The 19,773-nt window shown below is 39.7% G+C and overlaps 2 protein-coding genes across 2 annotated transcripts; both read right to left on the reverse strand.

Annotated features, from left to right (window-relative positions):
• Window positions 1–424: 424 nt before the first annotated feature.
• pfdn5 (prefoldin 5) lies at window positions 425–3,347 on the reverse strand. Its single transcript, XM_084425412.1, has 6 exons — window positions 3,214–3,347; window positions 2,546–2,648; window positions 2,421–2,452; window positions 2,205–2,279; window positions 1,578–1,683; window positions 425–1,083 (listed from the first exon to the last, which is right to left on the reverse strand). The coding sequence occupies exons 1-6, from the start codon at window positions 3,277–3,279 to the stop codon at window positions 1,004–1,006; spliced, it is 462 nt and encodes a 153-aa protein (XP_084281538.1). The 5' UTR covers window positions 3,280–3,347; the 3' UTR covers window positions 425–1,003.
• Window positions 3,348–4,000: 653 nt separating this feature from the next.
• On the reverse strand, window positions 4,001–19,568 carry espl1 (extra spindle pole bodies like 1, separase). The gene is made up of 32 exons (XM_084425512.1): window positions 19,393–19,568; window positions 18,891–18,988; window positions 18,451–18,756; window positions 17,517–18,233; window positions 17,350–17,439; window positions 17,149–17,260; window positions 16,650–16,777; window positions 16,205–16,398; window positions 15,864–16,106; window positions 15,574–15,718; window positions 14,756–14,921; window positions 14,494–14,630; window positions 14,236–14,370; window positions 14,026–14,142; window positions 13,718–13,886; window positions 12,927–13,055; window positions 12,686–12,842; window positions 12,377–12,486; window positions 10,942–12,140; window positions 10,427–10,841; window positions 10,185–10,325; window positions 9,633–9,846; window positions 9,332–9,525; window positions 8,657–8,784; window positions 8,382–8,504; window positions 8,144–8,287; window positions 7,891–8,055; window positions 5,758–5,862; window positions 5,165–5,280; window positions 4,987–5,070; window positions 4,716–4,880; window positions 4,001–4,627 (listed from the first exon to the last, which is right to left on the reverse strand). Exons 2-32 carry the CDS (start codon window positions 18,975–18,977, stop codon window positions 4,426–4,428), a joined length of 6,537 nt encoding a protein of 2,178 aa, XP_084281638.1. The 5' UTR covers window positions 18,978–18,988; window positions 19,393–19,568; the 3' UTR covers window positions 4,001–4,425.
• Between the last annotated feature and the right edge of the window lie 205 nt (window positions 19,569–19,773).

The following is a 19,773-nucleotide window of genomic DNA, read 5'->3' on the forward strand; positions in this document are numbered from 1 at the left end:
TAACGCATGCGAATCTATCTCCAGTAGGAGTGTACTTCATATCCTAATACTGAGCCTTAATGGGGATCAGCTTGCGTTCCTGGCAGACGGCAGAAATTCACACACCGCCACCGTCCCGACAGACAATGCGACCACCCCCTCCATCGCGGCTCGCTCTTCCCTGGCAACAGAGCGCAACACGCGCCGCGCCGCATAACGACAGAGACAGACGCGCAGCGAAACTCTGCAGCCGAGCAACTGAACCATGACACAGCGAATAATACACATATAATTACCGCAGCCTTCGCACTCAAACTAATGACAATTAAAGTCAATCCTTCGGATAGATAGATAGATAGATAGATAGATAGATAGATAGATAGATAGATAGATAGATAGATAGATAGATAGATAGATAGATAGAAAAAGACAGATACATGTAGTGTCAGGTTTTAAGTGTCAATTTTTATTATTTGTTTCAGCATGGGTGGAAAATAGTACATAACATTTTACAGTAGTCAAAGTTGCTGCTCTCTGTAACATGGCCCAGTAAATCATCTGCCTGCATGGGACAACAAATCAAGCCATTATTTTTGACATTGTTTTTCTTGTAAATTTCTGTAAATTCACTTTTAGCCAAGCAAGAACATTTTCTTTAGCCGATTTCATAAGTAAATATTTGCTGTATTAAAAAAAAAAATCCATGCAAAGTGTTTGCCACAAAGTAAATCTTCTCCAAAGACATTAATCCCAGTCTTGGAAGGCTTCGCGGATACAGCCACAGGCTGTGCCCAAAGCTTCATTTGTTCACTAAACATGAGAATGAAAACAGAACAGAAAAAAAAAATGAGTAGTTGTTTAATGTAGGCAAAGTGCTGGACTTTATTCTCCCCCAAGGAGATGTGAACAACATGTTGACATCAGAGCAGTGGTTCTCCGTTTCAAGGGTTCAGAATGGATCCGTCTGAAAGGTCAATGCTCAGGATCTCCTCTGGATTTTCTGCCATGCTTCTTGTAACCGTTTTTAGGCTTTGGTGGTGCCGGACTGTGATGCCTGTTGGCTGTGCAGTTGCTGAAGCTTCATATTCATGACTTCCACCACAGCTGTTAGGAGGCAGATAAAACATTTAATCCATTTATGATTTTGTGCAGGTTTTCCTATCATTATCAGAAAACGTGACAGTATGCAACAGGTTGATCAGGGCGCTTGTATGATTCTGAAGGGGTTTCTTTTGTGATAGTGGTAAAGACTGTACATTATCCCACTTATTACATGACTGCTTACCAAATAAATAGACGTGAAATACTGATATGATGAGCTGAAATAAACTAATAATTTCCAGAATTGCAGAATACCAGTTACCAGTATTCTAGATAACTATATGATTTGCAGTAACCTGACTTGGAAATAGTAAATATATTATATATATAAATATATATACAGTGTTCAACATTTGAAGTGGATCAAAAAAGTTAATCAAAGTTGTCCTAAGACAAGAACGGGTATTGTTCAAAATTCATGTAAAACTTTGATGAAAGGTTTTGATCCACTTCAAATGTTGACTACTATGTGTGTGTGTGTATAAAAAAAAAGTCACCTTGTTTCATAGCATGTTTTTCTTGAAGGGCAGGCTGAATTTTCTCAATTTGTTTTGTAAGGAAGTCAATTTTGCGTTTAAAGAACTCTTTGCCATCTTCTACATTCTGGAAAGATAAAAAAGCAGTGAGATTTACATGTCCCCCTGAGACGAGAGGTCTGGAAAAAAACTCAGATGACGCAAGAATCGTCATTTTGTGTCATCTGAGTTTTTTTTGGCCAGAGGCTAGAGACTACAGCCAGTAGTAGGAGCTCATTCCGCATGTTTTCAACCCGCCCATAGGGGGTTGGATCTCACGATAAAACAGCGTCTTTTCAGTTTCGAGTCAACTATTAGCCTAGCTGTATAATTTCTTCAGATACTGCCCTCTGTAACCAGTAGGCGTGGCTTGGGAGTGGCCTCGTAGGGCAGCGAAGCAAGTGCATTCTGGGAGTTGTTGTCTTTCATCCACATGAGCCAAAAATACATTTTCTGGCTTTTCTCAGTCTAGAAGGCACCAACTTCTAAAATAATTTCACATTTGTACTACATAAATGACCCAATTTAAATACACATTCATCTTTCCAGCGGTGAAATATCCCTTTAAAAGTACAAATTATTAAATAGATCTGCAAAATCCTGGCTCACCTTCTCCACGAAATAACCTGTTCCGACATCCACTAAGACATGATTCACATCATGAAGCTTTCCAGGCACGTACATCTGCAATGCAGTAGTTAAGGGAAACAACTTATCTGAGATGGATGCAAATTAATTAATAAACACCAAACTGCCCATGTGACTTTGTTGAGGGTCAAAGAAATCAATCAGCAGTAAATTATCACTCAGCTGTGGGGAGGATACAGAACTGGTGAGAGGGACAAGTAGTTCTTTTCCTGAAAGAAAAAAAGTAATAGCAAAAAGAAGCAAATTAACATTAATTATTTACATTAAAGAAGCATCATATAAAGTTTAGCAGTAATACTCACCTTCATTGCTTTTGTTAAGGACATTCAAACTGTCTTTGGCTTCCACATATTTTGTTTGGACGACTTTTAACTGGCCAATGGATGATGACAGGAACTCTGTTTCCTAGGAAACAAATGTTTGTCATTTAATTTGTTAACATGGCTCTGATAAACTGCTGCTTTGTAAAAAATAAAAAATAGGGGGGAAAGGTAATTTATACTGCAGATCTGTCCTGTTCAAGCAAAACAAAAAATAATATATATATTTATCTTTCTCTATATCCTAAAAATAGAGGTTAAAAAGTCATTTTGCTCATTATATACTCGTTAAAATAATTCTAAAAAGGAATAGACAAAAATAAAAATGTCATAACTTATGTTTTGACACCCTTCACTTTCATTCTATCCAATGAATGGTGAGCGAGGCTGTCATTCAGCATCTCCTTTTATGTTCTAAAATGACTTTAAAGAATAAGAAGGTTGGTAAATAATTACAGAATACTCAATTTTGGCTTAAGTAAGTTATCCGTTTAATGGCGAATTAAAGACAGCACTACCAGCAGCACGCGCACAGACAGCATGACAACCGCTGCGTGCATGTCAGTAAACCACTGACAGAAAAATACCATCGTAAGCTGCAATTTAGGGATCTGAAATCAAAGAATTGTTATATTTATAGCACAAATTACCTGATCAAGCTGAGTTTTCAAGCCTTCTAATTGTGGAAGAGACAATTCAGTCAGATTCACCGCCATGTTGACAATTGAATAGGGGAGGAAAGCTTCCGGGTCAACCGGACACAACTGGAAGGACTTTTAGGAATGATTTTGCATTTCGATAATTTTTTTTTACATTTTTAATACAAATCAATAGACAAGCATAATACAAAAAAGTACATTTAAATATTTTGTAAGGCTTACATATATTCTTTAATGGCTTTTTTGTCGTCTCTCACTCTGTAACACCATACAATGTAACAAGTATTTTACTTTTATGCGTATGGTATTTTGCCAAAATTCGAAGTAAATTTTCCAACATAAGTAAGGTGGGTCTTGAACATTTGATTAAAGGAAGCCCAAAATGGAATGAGTGATAAATCAAAGACACCTAAATCTATCATGAAAAAAGATAAAACCAGTTTAAAAATTCTTATTGTTGGGTTTAATTAATCATTTCACTTTTGTCAGGTCGATCATTGAGCCTGCCCCTGCACACATATCAGATACATATCTGAGGAACACAGAGATGAGATCCCCCATGTCCTCCGCCGCTGCCCTTGACATTCTGAAGAGTAATGGGGACACGACTTTCAGTTTATGGTCTTTGCCACTGGAACAGCCTGTCAGTTTATCCGTCCAGTTTGACACTTGTCCTATCCATTTTGTTTTCCACCATTTGTACTCTTTAATTCTTACATGCAATTGCCTCATTCCCACTACACAGTATGAAGTTGAAATAACCACCATTGTCAAAGAATACATTTTAAAATCATTTTATTTTAAAGAAGCTTGTCATTCGATATAACTTAAACAAAATAAAAATGTTGTACAAAAATGTAAAAGAAAAAAACTTGTACATCAGAAAAACTTTTGACTTAAAAGACACGTAAAAGAGTAGTAAAACATCTTGAGGTATGAGAAAACTAAATCAGCAATTGCAACCACAAAATAACATGGAAGAAAACATGGGAGGACTATAAAATGGCAAAACACTTCAAGTACCTAGGCATAGGTTAGATTTAGTCCTCATTCGTTCTCATTAAGGCAGATCTCATTCTTTGCATTGTTAACTAGCCCTGAGATTATATTTGAGCTTAAATAAAAGATGGTTGCATTTATATAAATTTTTTAAAAATCACTATATTAGCTGTGGATAATAAAAGTTAAAATTTAAATTCTGAGCTATTGAATATACACAGGCAAACCATATGCAACGGGCGCAGCACCAATTATATGTTTTAAATGTGTGGCATTACGTGACTGGGCTAAATGCTGAAGAAGGGAGGAGCCAGACCCAGAAGAGAGCCAGGACTGAAGCAGAGCCGACGTGAAACGATCTAAATCACGATCTGTCACATCCCACAGGTTACCGAGCACTAACGGGCTGGTGAAGAGACAAAAGCAACATTTAATAATAAAGCAAATCATAAGGAACTACACAAAATATTTGTATACAGGGATGTGTACATTACCATCCTGCGGTCAGGTAGCTGAGGATGATCCCTGTTCCCTCCTGATGGCCATGAACACTGAGAGCAGCACTACTGCAGCCAAACAGAAGAGCTACTGTCCGCACAGACCCTTTCAAAACCCTCTGAGCATCCAGAAAACGGGCACCTGCTCCATGTCCTATGTAACTATAGAGAGGTACACATACATATTGTCAAGCACATGTCATCTCATCTTTATATTTCATCATCCATTTTTTAATAAATAACAGTAACTCTTTTCAGTTTCACTTACATGTAGAGGTCTTTGGTGGTCACAGCCTCATGTAGTTTATCTGGATCAGGAGCAGTTCCACAAACCCCCTGCCACACCCGCTCACTGGCCAATCACAGACAGAGATGCCAGATTGGAAATGGGACCAGTTACACAACTGTGGCTTGTCAGGGTGTTTATGCATATTTTGTGAACTTACCCAGTAAAACATTCTTTAAAGCGATTCTCAGTGTCAGGTAGGTTTCCATCTGGGTTTAGCACATAGTAAACTTTCTTAGGGTTCACACCACAGGACAGAACACAACTTGAATCCATCTGAGAAAAGACAAGCAGAATTCTTATCAGAGAAACAGTTCACCCTAAAAATAAAGAACGTCAACCATAAAGGTTCAGAATGTCACAAGTGAATAAATTATGACAAAATACAATTAATTTTCCTTTCAATGGAACTTAATAGAGACAGACTGTTGAGCTTTTTTTAGGATAATGGAACATGAAGTTCAAAAATGCTAACTCGTTTTCGGGTTTTAGCACTGTTTATAAATAGACCAAAATTGTTACTTGATATAAATATTGACTTCTGCCATAGCTCACAAATTTTTATTGACTTTCTACATCAAAAATCATTGATTCTTATCAATAGAAAAGAACAGCCAAGACATTCTGCCAAATAACTCCTTAGTATTCCATGGAAGTAATATAGATAAAAAAATGGGTAACTAATTTTAAGCTAAAGCTTTACTATGTGTATTAAATACTGTGCATGTTTTGCTTGCAATAAGTAGCATATACCTCTTTCAGATTACTGTGTCCGAGTACTGCATGTAATGAGGGCATACGAGTGACGGAACAAGACTTCAGACAAGCAATGTTCTCCCATGGTAACCTTTGCAAGTACTGTAGAAACAAAAAACTTCTCTTATAAGATCAAAACACGCATATGCAACCAGCTCAAAAAAACAGGGCTCCAGACTAACTTTTTTTATTAGGAGCGCTGTAGCCCCTGACTGAATTTTAGGAGCGCAAGCAGAAAATTTAGGGGCACACCTTCACATTTTCCCCCTAAATAACTATTACAGACAAATGCTTTGATAATAAATAGACTTAACGTACAGAAATTATGGTGCAGTTTTATTTTAAGATCACAGGGCTCCAGACTAACATCTGAGGGCAGCGGCACTAAGTTCTACAGAAAGTGTTTGGTAGCACTGTGGGATGACAAAGCACTGAGGTTAATTTGAGGTGTATAGATAAAGTTAACTTTAAAGGTGCTGTATGTAACTTTTTTTATAAAATGAATCCTTTTTTTATTGCCCGTCTGTGAAGGGGTTGTAATCACACATTACAATGATCCACTTTTCGCGTTTTGCGATTACCTCTGAAGGCCAGTATTCCTATTTTTATGTGAAGTCTCCGGGTCGGATTTTCTGCGAAATCCACCGGATGTGACGTGCATGCGCGCTCCCGAGCCTCTCCGTTTAATATATACAGTCTATTGCGACGGCACTGCAGCTAACGACATGGAGTCTGATAACACCAAAAAACGACCTGCCTCCAGCACAACACAGACTTCAACACAAACTCCCCAAAAAAAACAAAAAAAAAACAAACATTTTTTTTTCTGCTGAAGCTCGTCAGGCCAAACGTCAATCGGATCGACTCAGGACGAAAACACGGATCAACATTGGCAGAGCGTTTGAATTATGGAGAGACCGCTTTGTTTTAGGTATAAAAACAGACCCTGAGTTGGCTTTCATCCTTTTGGACAGGTAAGCTAACAATACTTCAAACTCAAAGCATGTAAAATATATTGTGATTTTGTGCTTTAGTTGGCTCAAGTTAGACATTATTAGTTCGCCAGCTAACGCGACCATTTGCTTACGTTATCTGATGTGAAAGACTACAGTTGTAACTTTATTGCTTTTCACGAGCACGAGCGCTGTTGTTGCAATCTGAAACATCACCGCTAGAGGCCGCTGGATCCTACATACAGCACCTTTAATTATTATCATTCATAATGTCTTAATATTAATTCAAAAGCAAAATGAGTGACAAAATAGATATTAGGGAGTGAAAATAGCCAATAAGCGCCCTCAGCAGCTATGTTTACAATGGTAATTTAATCTTTTTTTTTTTTTATAAGTGTTAGTTTTCCTACTTCTTGAAACTTTCAGTTTTATAAATAGAGACAATCTTTAAAGGATGAACAAAAATGTTTTGGTCAACACATTAAAAATAACATTTAAATATGATATAGTTTTGAAGTGCTGGAAAAAGATGTGTAGGCTACTTTTATAACCACAGTATACCATAGTTATAGTTATGCCTGGTTCAGATTACACAATGTTTTTGTATGTTACGATAGTTACTGTGTCAGATTACACGATTTTGACTCCTAAAAATCTTGTCATGTCGTGGACAAGAAACATGTCAGACTACACGTTGCTTTATGACCAGTCATCGCGAACCGTCTCACACACTCATTCACTCGCACATATATGTACACACGCACTCACTCACATACACGCACTCACACACACCACGCTCTCACTCACTCACACACTCACTCATTCACTTACTCTCGCTTGCGCGCGCACGCACACACACACTCACTCATCACTCACGCACACACTCTCTCGCTCACTCACTCGCGCGCGCACACACACACTCATTCACTCTTGACGGAACCCGTCATGGAGGACCGTTAAATTAAACATGCTAGTCTTTTTGTCGTGATGTCGTAAAGCATCGCAGACGCGACGTCGGTTGTCGCCCACTATGACACACTATACGAGATGAAATTTACTGGTCGCACATGTGCGACTGGATGTAAAATTCAGTCGCACACTTTGGTCGCAGTCTGGAGCCCTGAAACAATTTCAAGTTGTCTGTATTATTTCACACGAGTGGATATTATTAGTGTACCTTGTCTAAGATCAGAACTGTATGTCCCTGTGGTTCCTCCCTTCCTTTCAGTTTAATCACACCGCACTGCAGAAGCCTCAGGAAGTCTTTGTCCTGCTGACCCATTCCTTCTACAAGACACTGCAGGTCTGGCAAGGACAGGAGTGGAGATGCTGAGAGAACCACCTTCAAGGAGAAAGAAGAAATGAGAAAGTACTACAAGTGGGAACATGTGATGATCAAACTAATGCAGGTGCAAATAGAGGCCACATACCCTGAGAATGTCCTGTGTGATCTTTGTTCCTTTCAGTGCCTTTTGGAAGCACTTCACCTGAACTTCAAGCTCAGGGTCAGAGGTTAAAGGCAGGAGTAGAGTTCGCCACACCCCTAAAGCCTCTTCCATCTCCTCAAGCATTTTCTGATGGACAGAGAAAGAACTTACATTCAGTATATCCAACATCCTCCCTTTCATATTAATCATTTTCTAACTGTCAAAGATCTTTGTGTCTCACCTCCACACGGACATCCAATGACTTCCTTCCTTCCCACCACTGTGATTTCTCAGCCACCATGCTCACTTCTTTTTGCCCCTTCAAGACTCCATCCATTTCTTGCAGAAGCATGGCTACAGAGCGCTAAATAAAGGTCAAATATGAACCAGATTTGTGCAAACATCTCCCCATTTCCTTCTCATTGTGAAAAGATCATTTTAAAGTTTTAAAACTCTTAGCTGTACTGCATTAGATAATATACAGAAGTACTAAGAACATCAGCACACAATCTGTACCTCTCTGTTTGCAGTAGGGATTCGAACAGTGATTGGGGCAGAGCCACGCTCCAGTCGAGTCAGAAGAATAGTGCTGCCAATTTCATCAGGATACACCCCCGCGAGTGACAGCATGCACACTGTTATTCCTAAAGCAAATATGCATCACATTTATATCATTCTGTATGATTCTCATAACACATACCAACAGGGCTCAAAATTACATAACATCTTCTTACCACCATGAAACTATTTTTCATATTTCATTAAAATGTTTTGTTGTCCTTATGACAAAGCCATTACCCTTGCATACTTGCAGCAAACAGGGACTCATTTCGGTCACTTTCAGAAGCATAGACAATTCCCAATTCTAATAATTTGGGTTAGGGTATTACAGCGAGCTTTGTGGCCATCTTGCTTAAAGGGATAGCCCACCCAAAAATGAAAACTGTCATTATTTACTCCCCCTCATGTCATTCCAAACCTGCATGACTGACTTTCTTTTGCAGAACACAAAGGATGATATTTAAATGTTGATAACCAAACAGTTTCGGTTCCCATTGATTTCCATTCTATTGATAAAAGACTATAATGGGAGTCAATGGAATGGTTTTTGGTTATCACTAGTCTTCCAAATATCTTCCTTTGTGTTCTTTTGGGAGGACTATCACTTTAATTTTCAGATGAAGTTATTACCTGCTGGCAGATCTTTCATCTGCTGTGTGAACTGATGACAGTGTGTCTGTGGGAATTGTGTTGGGTGTGATGTGGCGAAGGAAAAGATCTGCTCCAGTGCAGAGAGTTTCTGAGACTGTGTCACCCCAGACGTTTCCTCCAGACTCAGAGCACCAAGACCATCTGCTACATCATTACAAGATTTCTTCAGCTTCCTACAGAGAAAGGAAGAAGAGGTTCTGTTCCTCATCCAAATAGTTTAGAATACAGGCTATCACTTTTTTTCTGGCGAAATGTTTGCATTTCATACTAACTGACATACCTGAACTGACTAACCACATGACGGGTCATATGGTGGCGAGTGGAAACACCCAGCGACTGTGCATGCAGCATTGCTGTGGTGATGGGATCGGTCTGGCCGAGTGACTGAGCGAGAAGTGAGCAGACGTGGGGATAAAGAGAGGGAGGCGGGAAGTGATGGAGAAGAAGCCAAGAGGAACGCAGGTACGACTGGACCGCCTCTATGGACAGGTCAGCTAAATATGAAATAAATACACTGATGGTTATAAGACATTCAACAATTTTATCAATGACAGCAAAGTCAAAATACAATATAAAAACAAACATAACTAGGATCCTGTAAGATTGTTTTTTTTTAAAGAAGTCTCGTACTCACCAAGGCTGCGTTATCCAAAAATTCTATAAAAAACTAAATATTTATTTTAAAGGTATTTATTATTATTTAAAATTGCATTTCTATTTTCATATCTTTTAAAACATTTCTTCACTGTCACATTAAAATATTTCTTTAAAACAAAACAACAACAAAAAATGACAAAACTTTTGAATGGTAGTGCACGTCACACGGTATTACCTAGCGGTGTAGATCCATGTGGTAGGGTTGTGTGAGATCCAGAGCCATTTTGTCCAGTTCTTCTGAGCTCACTGAAACACTCTCGCCCAACATCTGCAGCCAGATCTCTCCTCAAGACCTCACAATCAGCATCTGGGCTGTCTGGAACCACACACAACATGAATTTAGTCCAACAAGAATTTGTCAAATAAGCAATAAAATTACATCAGTTTTGTACTGCATGCATACACACACACACACACCTGTGTCATTTATCTCTGTGTCAGACCCTCTGAGCTCCTCCAGGCTTACATCCAAAAGAACCTCATCTTCATCCTCTTTAATCATCCTCATCCTCTCTGGCTCTTCTGTGACCTCTGAACTTTGACTCTTTTTTGATCGTCCTCTGCGCGTGCGTGTCTGGGAAGATAAGCCAGTTTCTTCCTCAGAAGAGAGGCAGCTGGTAGAGGCGAGAGCTGTGCTTTTCTTAGTGGTCCGTGACCGTCTGGGAGGTTCTGGTTCTACAGTGGGGTTCACAACTTTGGCATCACTAGGGATGGTGTTCAGTGCCGGTTTCAGGGTGCGAGATGTTTTGGAGTTGCAGGCGTTTCGCTTTTTCGACTTTTCCACTACAGCAGGAGGTGCGGCTTCAGCGTCACTTTCATCACTGAACTCGACCTAAAACAGAACAGATGTATTTAATTAACTGACGATTTGTGATTTGAAATTATGTCTTACCATCATCTTAAGAAGTCTGAAACCAATCAATGGGCCAAACCTTAAAGCGAGAACGCTTGGATCGTTTAGGCGCAGCTGGCACGACCACAGGTTTCTCTTCTGCAGGAGAAGAATCTTTGTAAACCTCGAAACATCCTTTTGACTTCGTAATCCCACAATGGCTGGCAGATGCGTGTAATGAGGGGGTGAAGTTGACAGAAATTTCAGGCACCTCATTAGTGAAGTCAAATGCTCTTAAGTCACCAACACCAGTGCTTGAGGAGACAGATTTTGACCGGGATGTCCTCGTTGCTTTGGGTGTTTTAAAAATCATGGAGGATTTTGTGATGGTAATTTTGGGCACCAAGTCTTTAGCTTTCTTTGAAACTACAGAGGTCTCTTTGGTTTTCCTGCTTTCATGGTCTGCAGATCCACTCTTAATGTCAGGGTTGCGTTTAACACCTTCTGGAGGAGTTGTTTCAGAAACAGGGCTCTTGGATCGATGCTTTGATTCAGTTTTAAGTTTCAATTGTGGTTTACTTTTGGGGGGATTCCAGCCCCATGCAGAAGAAAAGAGTTCATCAGGTGTACCCCCTGTCTTCATGGCCAATGCCAAGCAGCAGGCCACAGCTTTAGCCCCCAGCAGAGCAGCTCTGATGGGCCCAAGCTCTGGTTTCAGTGCCCCTTTGTGTGTCACTGCCTTCAATCCTGCCTCTATTTCCTCCCACAGGACTGTAGCTTTCCCTTTGTCTCCTGTTCTGAGAAGCTGAAGTACAGCACCCAAATGCACTTTGCCCTGTTCCACCTGGAGAAGACACAGTCCAGCTGACTTTTTAGAGCACACAAGAGCTGCCAAACTGCTTTGGAGCTTAGCTTTGACACTACAGCAGCGTTTACTGGCAGATTGGCGTAGTCGGCTCGAGTTTTCGGGGTCTGTCTGGAGCTCTGCCTGTAATAGTGCCCAGTGGATACTGACTCGAGCCACACTAAGCTCACTGCAGCAGGGACAGGAGCAGGTCACTGCGTGGGTCAGGCAGGAAAGCCCATGCTGACGTTTGGGCTTCAGTGGGGGAGATGCTCCTTGGCTTCCTAATCTAGACATGGCTTCCAAAGGCTCCTTGAGAAGGGCACGAGAGCTAAGGATTCCACTCAGATCATCATCTTCCTCAAGGGTATGATCAGAGGAAGAAGGGGCAGCTGGCCGACCTTTGCGAGGTTTTATTTTCACCTCAGACTTCTGCTGTCGCCCGTGGCCAAAATCTACATGCAAGCGAGATGAGACAATATATACATTTTTAAAAATAAATACTTTCTGTATTTTTTTTTTTTTAAATTTCTGTAAATCTAGTTTGTGTTTAGCAGCAGTGAAATAAATACATTTTAAAAAAACTAAAATAAATAAAACAAAACCTTTTCTCCTAAATACCTTTTTCCTCACAAATAACGACTAGAGAGGGATCAATGTCTTGATTTGGTAATCAATATTACATATTTACCTGTACAGAGATCAAGTAAGTTTCTAACTTGCTCCAGGTCCAAACTACTAGCTTCAGTTGCGCCCTTCATCAACTCCAGTTCTGCTTTCAACACCAACAGCTCAGCACAGCTACAAAACAAAATATGCAATTACAAATCCACAAGAAATTTGTCTGGCATCCCAGGAGCATATTCAAGCCTACTTCAAGCTTCAGAGAAAAAGCATTGGTTTGTCATGTCACCCCTTAATGTCAGAAATGCACGTTTGGACCTGAACTGTCTCACACATTCTGAACTCTCACACTCAAAGAAATGGAGCATTCACTCACTGGCTGAGTGTCTGCAGTTTGGTGGCCAGTTTGAGAGCCTCTAGACATTGAGCTTTAGCTTCATGAATGGCTCCACTGCTGCTCCTCACAATCACCATTCTCTCGGAGCACACCAGCACCTCACTCAGTAACAGCCATTTAAAAACAACACTGTCTCCTACAGTGAGAAAACACACCAAGTTGAAAATGACAAATAAAGAAAATTCCTTTAAGTAGCCAAACCTGCTACCGCTTGTTGTACCTTGGTCTACAAAGCGAGAGTCTGTGTTTGGTCCAGGGGCTCCATAAAATCCATTGCCCAGCAACATCATCACCAGGCTGCACAATAGCTTCAACCCTTCATACTGAGCCGTGTCTGGAGTCTTCAGACCTACAACACAATTCACAACATTAATCACAGTATATAGGTAAGTGATGTCACTAATTTTCTGTCCAGAACTATTAAGTAATTAAAAAATAAATGAACTACCATTCAAAAGTTTGGGGTCACTAAGATTTTTTTTCACTTAATACTTTTATTCAACATTATAAAAACAATATTACCATTTAAAATAAATGATGAATTTTTATTAATCAAAGAATCCTGAAAAAAAAAGAAGTAAATCAGTATATTATAATGGTTTTTGAAGGATCGTGTGACTCTAAAGACTGGAGTAATGGCTGCTGAAAATTCCGCTTTGCCATCACAGCAATAAATGACATTTTAAACCATATGAAAATAGAAAACAGTTATTTGAAATTGTTATAGTACTTTGTAATATTACTGTTTTTACTGTATTTTTTTTAACAAATAAATGAGCCAAAAAATATTGACCCCAAACAAACAGTCCACCATATTTTGAACTTCCGATTTGTAATGCTCTACATCATGAATTCTATATTATCGAAGCAAATTTTTTTCTTCTAGCTCTAATGAAAGTTCACACAAGACAAATGTCTACACCTGTACATTTATGTGAGCTTATACATGGGATATAACTTTTCCGTTTGTGGTACCAAAATGTGTAATGTATTTATTGGATGAGAGCTGACCATGCTGTATGATGCTCTGACGTAGCTGTGAGTCCAAAGCCTGTGTGTCCAGACTCAAGTATTCACTGGCTGTCTGCAGTGCTCGTGCCCTGAGCAGGTACCAGCTCTTAGAATGATGCTGAGCGGACTCCTTTATCACCTCCATCAGGCAGCACACACCATGCTCCACCTGAAAAAGAGAGCAGGGACAAATCAGTGGTTTTTCAGTATGTATGCAATTACAATTAAATGGACGGTTCCCAGGAGTCTAGTACTTGTTAAAATTGACTCACTGGTCCACAAACAATTATATTATGAACGAGTATTACCTGTCCTAAGGCATAGTGTATCTGTGCTTTTTGCAGCATAGCCAGCATGGATATAACAGATGTGCCTTCGGAGCTCGGGACAGAAGTCAAACTCTGTTCTGCTTTTTGCAATTCCACCTGAAACATCCACACAATGTTCTAGTGTAAACAAAATAATATAAGGCTATTAATTGTCAACTGAAAAGTTTGTCCTGGTTAAAATTAATTCACCTGTGCAAGCTGAGGGGAGCCCAGATACAGCAGGACCCTGGTAGAGTGGCAAAAGGCATTCGCACTATTCTGGGCATCGCCGAGGCTATGGAAAAGGGCCGCAGCGAGCTGATATGCCTCCAGAGCTTGCAGGTGCTAACAGAGACATATTTATTATTCAACATAAATACAAATATCAAATACTTCTCTCTTGGTAATGAGTTTGAGGAGACTTATGTTACATAAAACACAGTGAGTGATGTGGGTGTGTAGTCTTACTTTGCCAATAAGTGTGTATAGGGCAGCCATCAGTGTCATGGAATAAGCAGTCAGTTTAGGGTCTCTAACTGCAGGCACAGACCCCTTGAGTAGACTCCGCCATAGAGACAAACATCTATCCAAAGGCTCACTTAACTCTGACACACACATGAATCAACAGTATTAGTAGATTATCCTAAAAAACAGTGCTTCTCAAACCTGTTCTGGAAATTTTATTGCAATATGCAAGTATGTATTTGCTGTGATTGAGTGTGTGGCTTACTGCTTTGAGCCAGTAGATTGAAGCGTAGTCCATCATAGACTAACTGGCTCTCTTGTGATTTCTGTTTATCCTCATACTCTAGATCATTAGTGGGAACAGGATCCATATTCAGCTCTGTTTTATTCTCCTCCTGCACTGCACGCAATCGCTTCTCAGTGTCCACAGCCTATTATACACAGAGGAAAATAAAATGAAGCACAGGTGTATAATATTTTATGAACGTACAATGCCGTTCAAAAGTTTGTACGATTTTGAAAACTTAAAGAAAATTAAATGTATTCCTGTGTGATGTAAATCTGAATTTTCAGCAACAACTATAATTTTATAGTATTAGAAACGTTGAAAACAGTTGCGCTGCTGAGTGATAATTTTTTTCAAAAATTATTTGATGAATATAAAGTTCAAAAGAACAGCATTTATTTGAAATAGTAATATTTTGTAACATTATCCAATGTCTTTACTGTCCTTTCTGGTCAATTTCATGCATCATTGCTGAATAAAAATATACATTACTTTCAAACAAACAAAAATATATTACTGACCCCTAACTTTTGAACAGCAGTGTACACTAACAACCAAAAGATTGATCATATCTAATCATTCTTTATATTAGCATCATTTTCAAATTTGTATGTTGGGCACCAGTAGGTTACTTTTCCTTCACTATATGAAGTGACTTACAAACTAACTAAATAAATAAATAAACAGTTAGTTTATATAATGTCTACAAGAAAAATGTCAGGCAGATCAGAATGTTAAGATCATGAAACAGATCAGTCAAATGTCAACCTTTGTCTGGTAGTGTAAAAGGCACTGACCTCCTGCAGGTTGGACTCAAGAGTGCAGATGTAAAGCCACAGGGAGGCATGTGCCTTCTCATCCTTCAACCTATCAGCATTCTCTGCGGTTTCTGGCTCTGCCTCCAGCAACCGCAAAGCCTCATGGGTAAAGTCAACTGCTGAGCTGATTACCAAAAGGAAAAAAATTGTTTAAGTCCTCCATATTTTCAATCTATCTCTGATTCAAATGAGGCAAAAGCAAAATTATATATTACTATATATATATACATATATAAAATGAATATTGTCCTGTAATCATGGTCACCCACCAGTCAGTCTGTTGGCTGAAGTCCTGGTAGCACACAACCTGTGCCATCTCACACAGATAAGTAGCCCGTCTCAGTGTGTGTGGTGTTTCTTCATGGCAGATATCTAAGAGGTCACAGAGTGTGTTGTAGCGCTCCTGCGCTGTGTCTCCAGTCTGCTCTTTATACACACGCAACTCCTCCTCTAACAAACACATCAGAATTTCCTCATCCATTACTGCATCTCCTAACCCATCCCTCAGAGTCCTGAAAAAAAAAAAAAAAATGAGAAAGATTTTCAGCACATTCACTCTTTAGTGTCAAACAACAGTACACCGGAACCTTTTTCGATAAGCGCAGGTTACCTCAGGCGTGTGTCGTCCTCTCCTGCTCGGGCAGCATCACACTTGGTTTTGACCCACAGTGACACAGGTTCTGCCAGATGATCAAAGATCTGCATGCCCAAAACCCGAATCCAGCGCACTATCCAGTCTAGAGCTTGCTCCAGCTGACCTCCACGCCGGCTACACTGCACCGTCAGCATGAAACAGCGATTTACCTGAAACATCCACACAATAAATCCACAGCCAAGATCTAACATTGTCATTTATACATTTGCATGCTTTAAACTGATTGTACAGCTTGAAATAGTTATATATTACAACATATAGATCAGAAAACACAAATACAAGGTACTTCAAGGGCCACAATAAAAACACAAAATGTCACAATTTTATATGTTGCTCCTTTTTATTCTCTTTTAATCTCAACAAAAGCTAAAAGATGACCAGAGGAAGCTGCTGTTCTTACCCTATCCAGAGGAAGAGAGGGTGGGCAGTCCTTGCACAGCTCCTGACACACAATCACAGCCAAACCAAAGGCTCCCTCATACAGCTTCCTGTTAAACAGCTCATACACCACATTATTCACTGCACACACTAGAAACAAAAACAAAAACAAATGAAAACATAATTCAATTTATTTGCACACTCACACTACAGTTCAAAAGTTTGGGGTCAGTAGAAAAAATTATTAAATTAAATTAATACAATTATTTTATTGAGTAAAGACTTTTACATTGTTGTTATAATAAGTTTCTATTTCAATAAATGCTGTTCTAGTCATCAAATAACCCTGAAAATAAAAGTTAAGCAGCATTTTTTAACAGCAATTTTGTTTCTTGAGAGCTAAATCAGCATATTAGAATGATTTCCAAGAACATGTGACACTGTATGGCTGCTGAAGTGCTTGAATTCAGGTATTCAAACATCCAATCAGATTTCAGCATGCAGACTTCAGGAAGATGTACCTGCTTTAAGTAGGAAGTTGTCGTTGTTGAGTGTCCGCAGTTCACCAAGCATGCGTCCTGCAGTCGCCTGACAGTACAACAGCACCCTGTCCAGAGAATCGCCCGCTGACACCTTTGGACATAAATGTTAAATGAAGGATATAAATGTGATGCATCTAGCCAAACACTTTATCATGGTCTAAAGTAGGTTTAGTATATTACCTGAGATGCGTGAAGACTATCGTATGTGCTAATATAGCCCTGGTAAAAGCTGAAGCAAAGGGAGTACTGCACCTGCTGCGAAAACGAGTCCTGGAACGAACAGAAGCTTTTAAAATTGATACATATTTGGAATGTGAATTAAGTACCATTGAATTATACAATCTTACCTTTTGCTGTGCAAGCAGAAGTTCCTGATATTCTTCTAAAAAGGAAAAGCAAGCCAGCAATGTGGTTATATCCATCCCTTTACACTGACCAGCTTCCAACGCCCAAACCACTAGCTGACAAGCCTCTAATAGGGCATGAGACTCTGGGCCCGACATGGCACGGGGCAGCACCCTGAGTGCACGTGCACATCCGGTGAAAGCCTTACTACATTCACCTCCCGAGCTTAATGCACACTGCAGCTGCACTGCGCAATCTGCAAGGCTCAGAGCCGAACGCAAACCCACATTACCATCAACCCCCTCCAGTGCGCCATGCAACAGTCCAACAGCCTCAGCTGAAAACCGGCTCTTACATAGCAGTTTACACACTTTAAACACCACCTCACACCGCACAGCCAGCGAGGGACAGGTCAGAGCAGAGTCTTGTGGGCCGAAGAACAGTTCTCGTAATTCAGAGGTCAGAAAACTCACATCGTCGAGAGTAAAACACCCACACGACCGTTCATGCTCCACCACCGCTTCCTCTACAAACAGAGGAACTTTGGATGGGAAACAGGCCGAGCTGGACCCCTGTTCTAGGAGTTTGAAGGACAAAGCTTGTAGCTGACAGTGAAGTCTGTCCCGCGGAGAGAGGGTGGAACCACTCGTTCTGTTAGACAGGAGACTGTTCCACAGCACTGCAAAGCAATTCCGCACCAGAACATGGAAGTCATCCGTCTGTTGACAAAAAACAGAGAGTCTACAGAGAGCACCTTCAAATAAGAATACTTTATTACAATCAAAAGAAATGTAACGGTTTCCAGGGTTTCCACACTTTTTGACCAATGAATGCCCATGATTTTCCAGATTAGTGGATATTTTAAAAATGAAAGGATACTAATTTTATTGAGATTGCTATTTTTATGATGTTTTTTAAGACTCAAGCATACCGTACCTCTGCAGACAAACGCTTCAGTCTTCTATACATAAGTTGGCCCAATCGACAAGCAGGGCCGTGAGCTCCAAGGCTACAGACTTTCTGTAGGATGTGGAAGACTATTTTCTCGAGATAAAATGGGTTGTTCTGCATCCCGGACTCTTCGAGCAATTCAAACCCTCGGATGGCCAGTTCCACCAACTCCACTATCTGCTCCTGATGGGCAGGGTCCAGATTCCCACTGCCCAGGCGCTGGTTGCACGCCCGGATGATACGATCGCACATTGTTCGCCCATAAGGACCAAGCCCATCATCAACATGTTTCTGCAGCAAAAGAAAAAAAAGAACAACTCCAGCAGTGTGCATCATATATGAAATAAACTCAGGATCTAACTCACTGGAAAGCCGTTTCCACTCACACATGTATACACAACACAAACAGTTGTTGTTTTTTTTACCTTAAGCTTGTCATGAAGAACTACAGTGTCCTTTACACAAGATAACTGTTGGACATACTCCTCTGTTCTCAGACACTTCATTGTCATCACTGTTGTGTCTGCAATGCGAAACAAACTGCTTTTTAAGGACAACCATTTCAGATACTAAGATGATTAACTGGCATGGTAAACTAATATATGATTGTTTTATACGTGTATATATACACTTTAATACTAATATTAAATATATATATATATATATATATATATATATATATATATATATATATATATGTATTTCTATTGCAGAGTGATTTGGGCTGAATGACAAGTACATGGATGTACAATAAGCTAACGTTACTACATAACAATATGGTTTATGATCATCTGCTATGCTTTCTTTCACACTTTGCCATACATCTGCAAACTAGCATGTTAGCTAACTTAGCTAACGTAACTCAGCCCAGTGTTAATCCCTAACCCGTGTAAACAAATCAAATAAACCTGTTAGCCTGTCACTTACCATGCTCGGATAAACGGTCAAATGTGGAGGAATATCGACTCTATTTGAGTGTTAGGAAATGTGGCGTTCATATGTATCTTCAATAAATATAAATGTACAATGTTTTGTATTTCCAGTCGCGCGTCGCCGTTATCAGGATGACAGCAGCGGAAAACAGAATGTAGCGCTGCTCGCGCACTTGTTTAAAATACCGCAAAGCTTATCGGGAAACTGCGGGCATGAAGTGGAGCTAAGGAACTATGGGTACTGTAGTTTTTATAATTCTTACATAACAAAGTCTCTTCTGATTTCCTTAATTAGTAGTAACAATAAATGTAAGTAGCCTATTAATCTTTCGGAAACGGACAATAGAAGGCGATCTATTAATTAAATTGATTTAAA

The sequence above is a fragment of the Rutilus rutilus genome (genome assembly GCF_951802725.1).
Source record: "Rutilus rutilus genome assembly, chromosome: 12".
Classification (NCBI taxonomy): Eukaryota; Metazoa; Chordata; class Actinopteri; order Cypriniformes; family Leuciscidae; genus Rutilus; species Rutilus rutilus.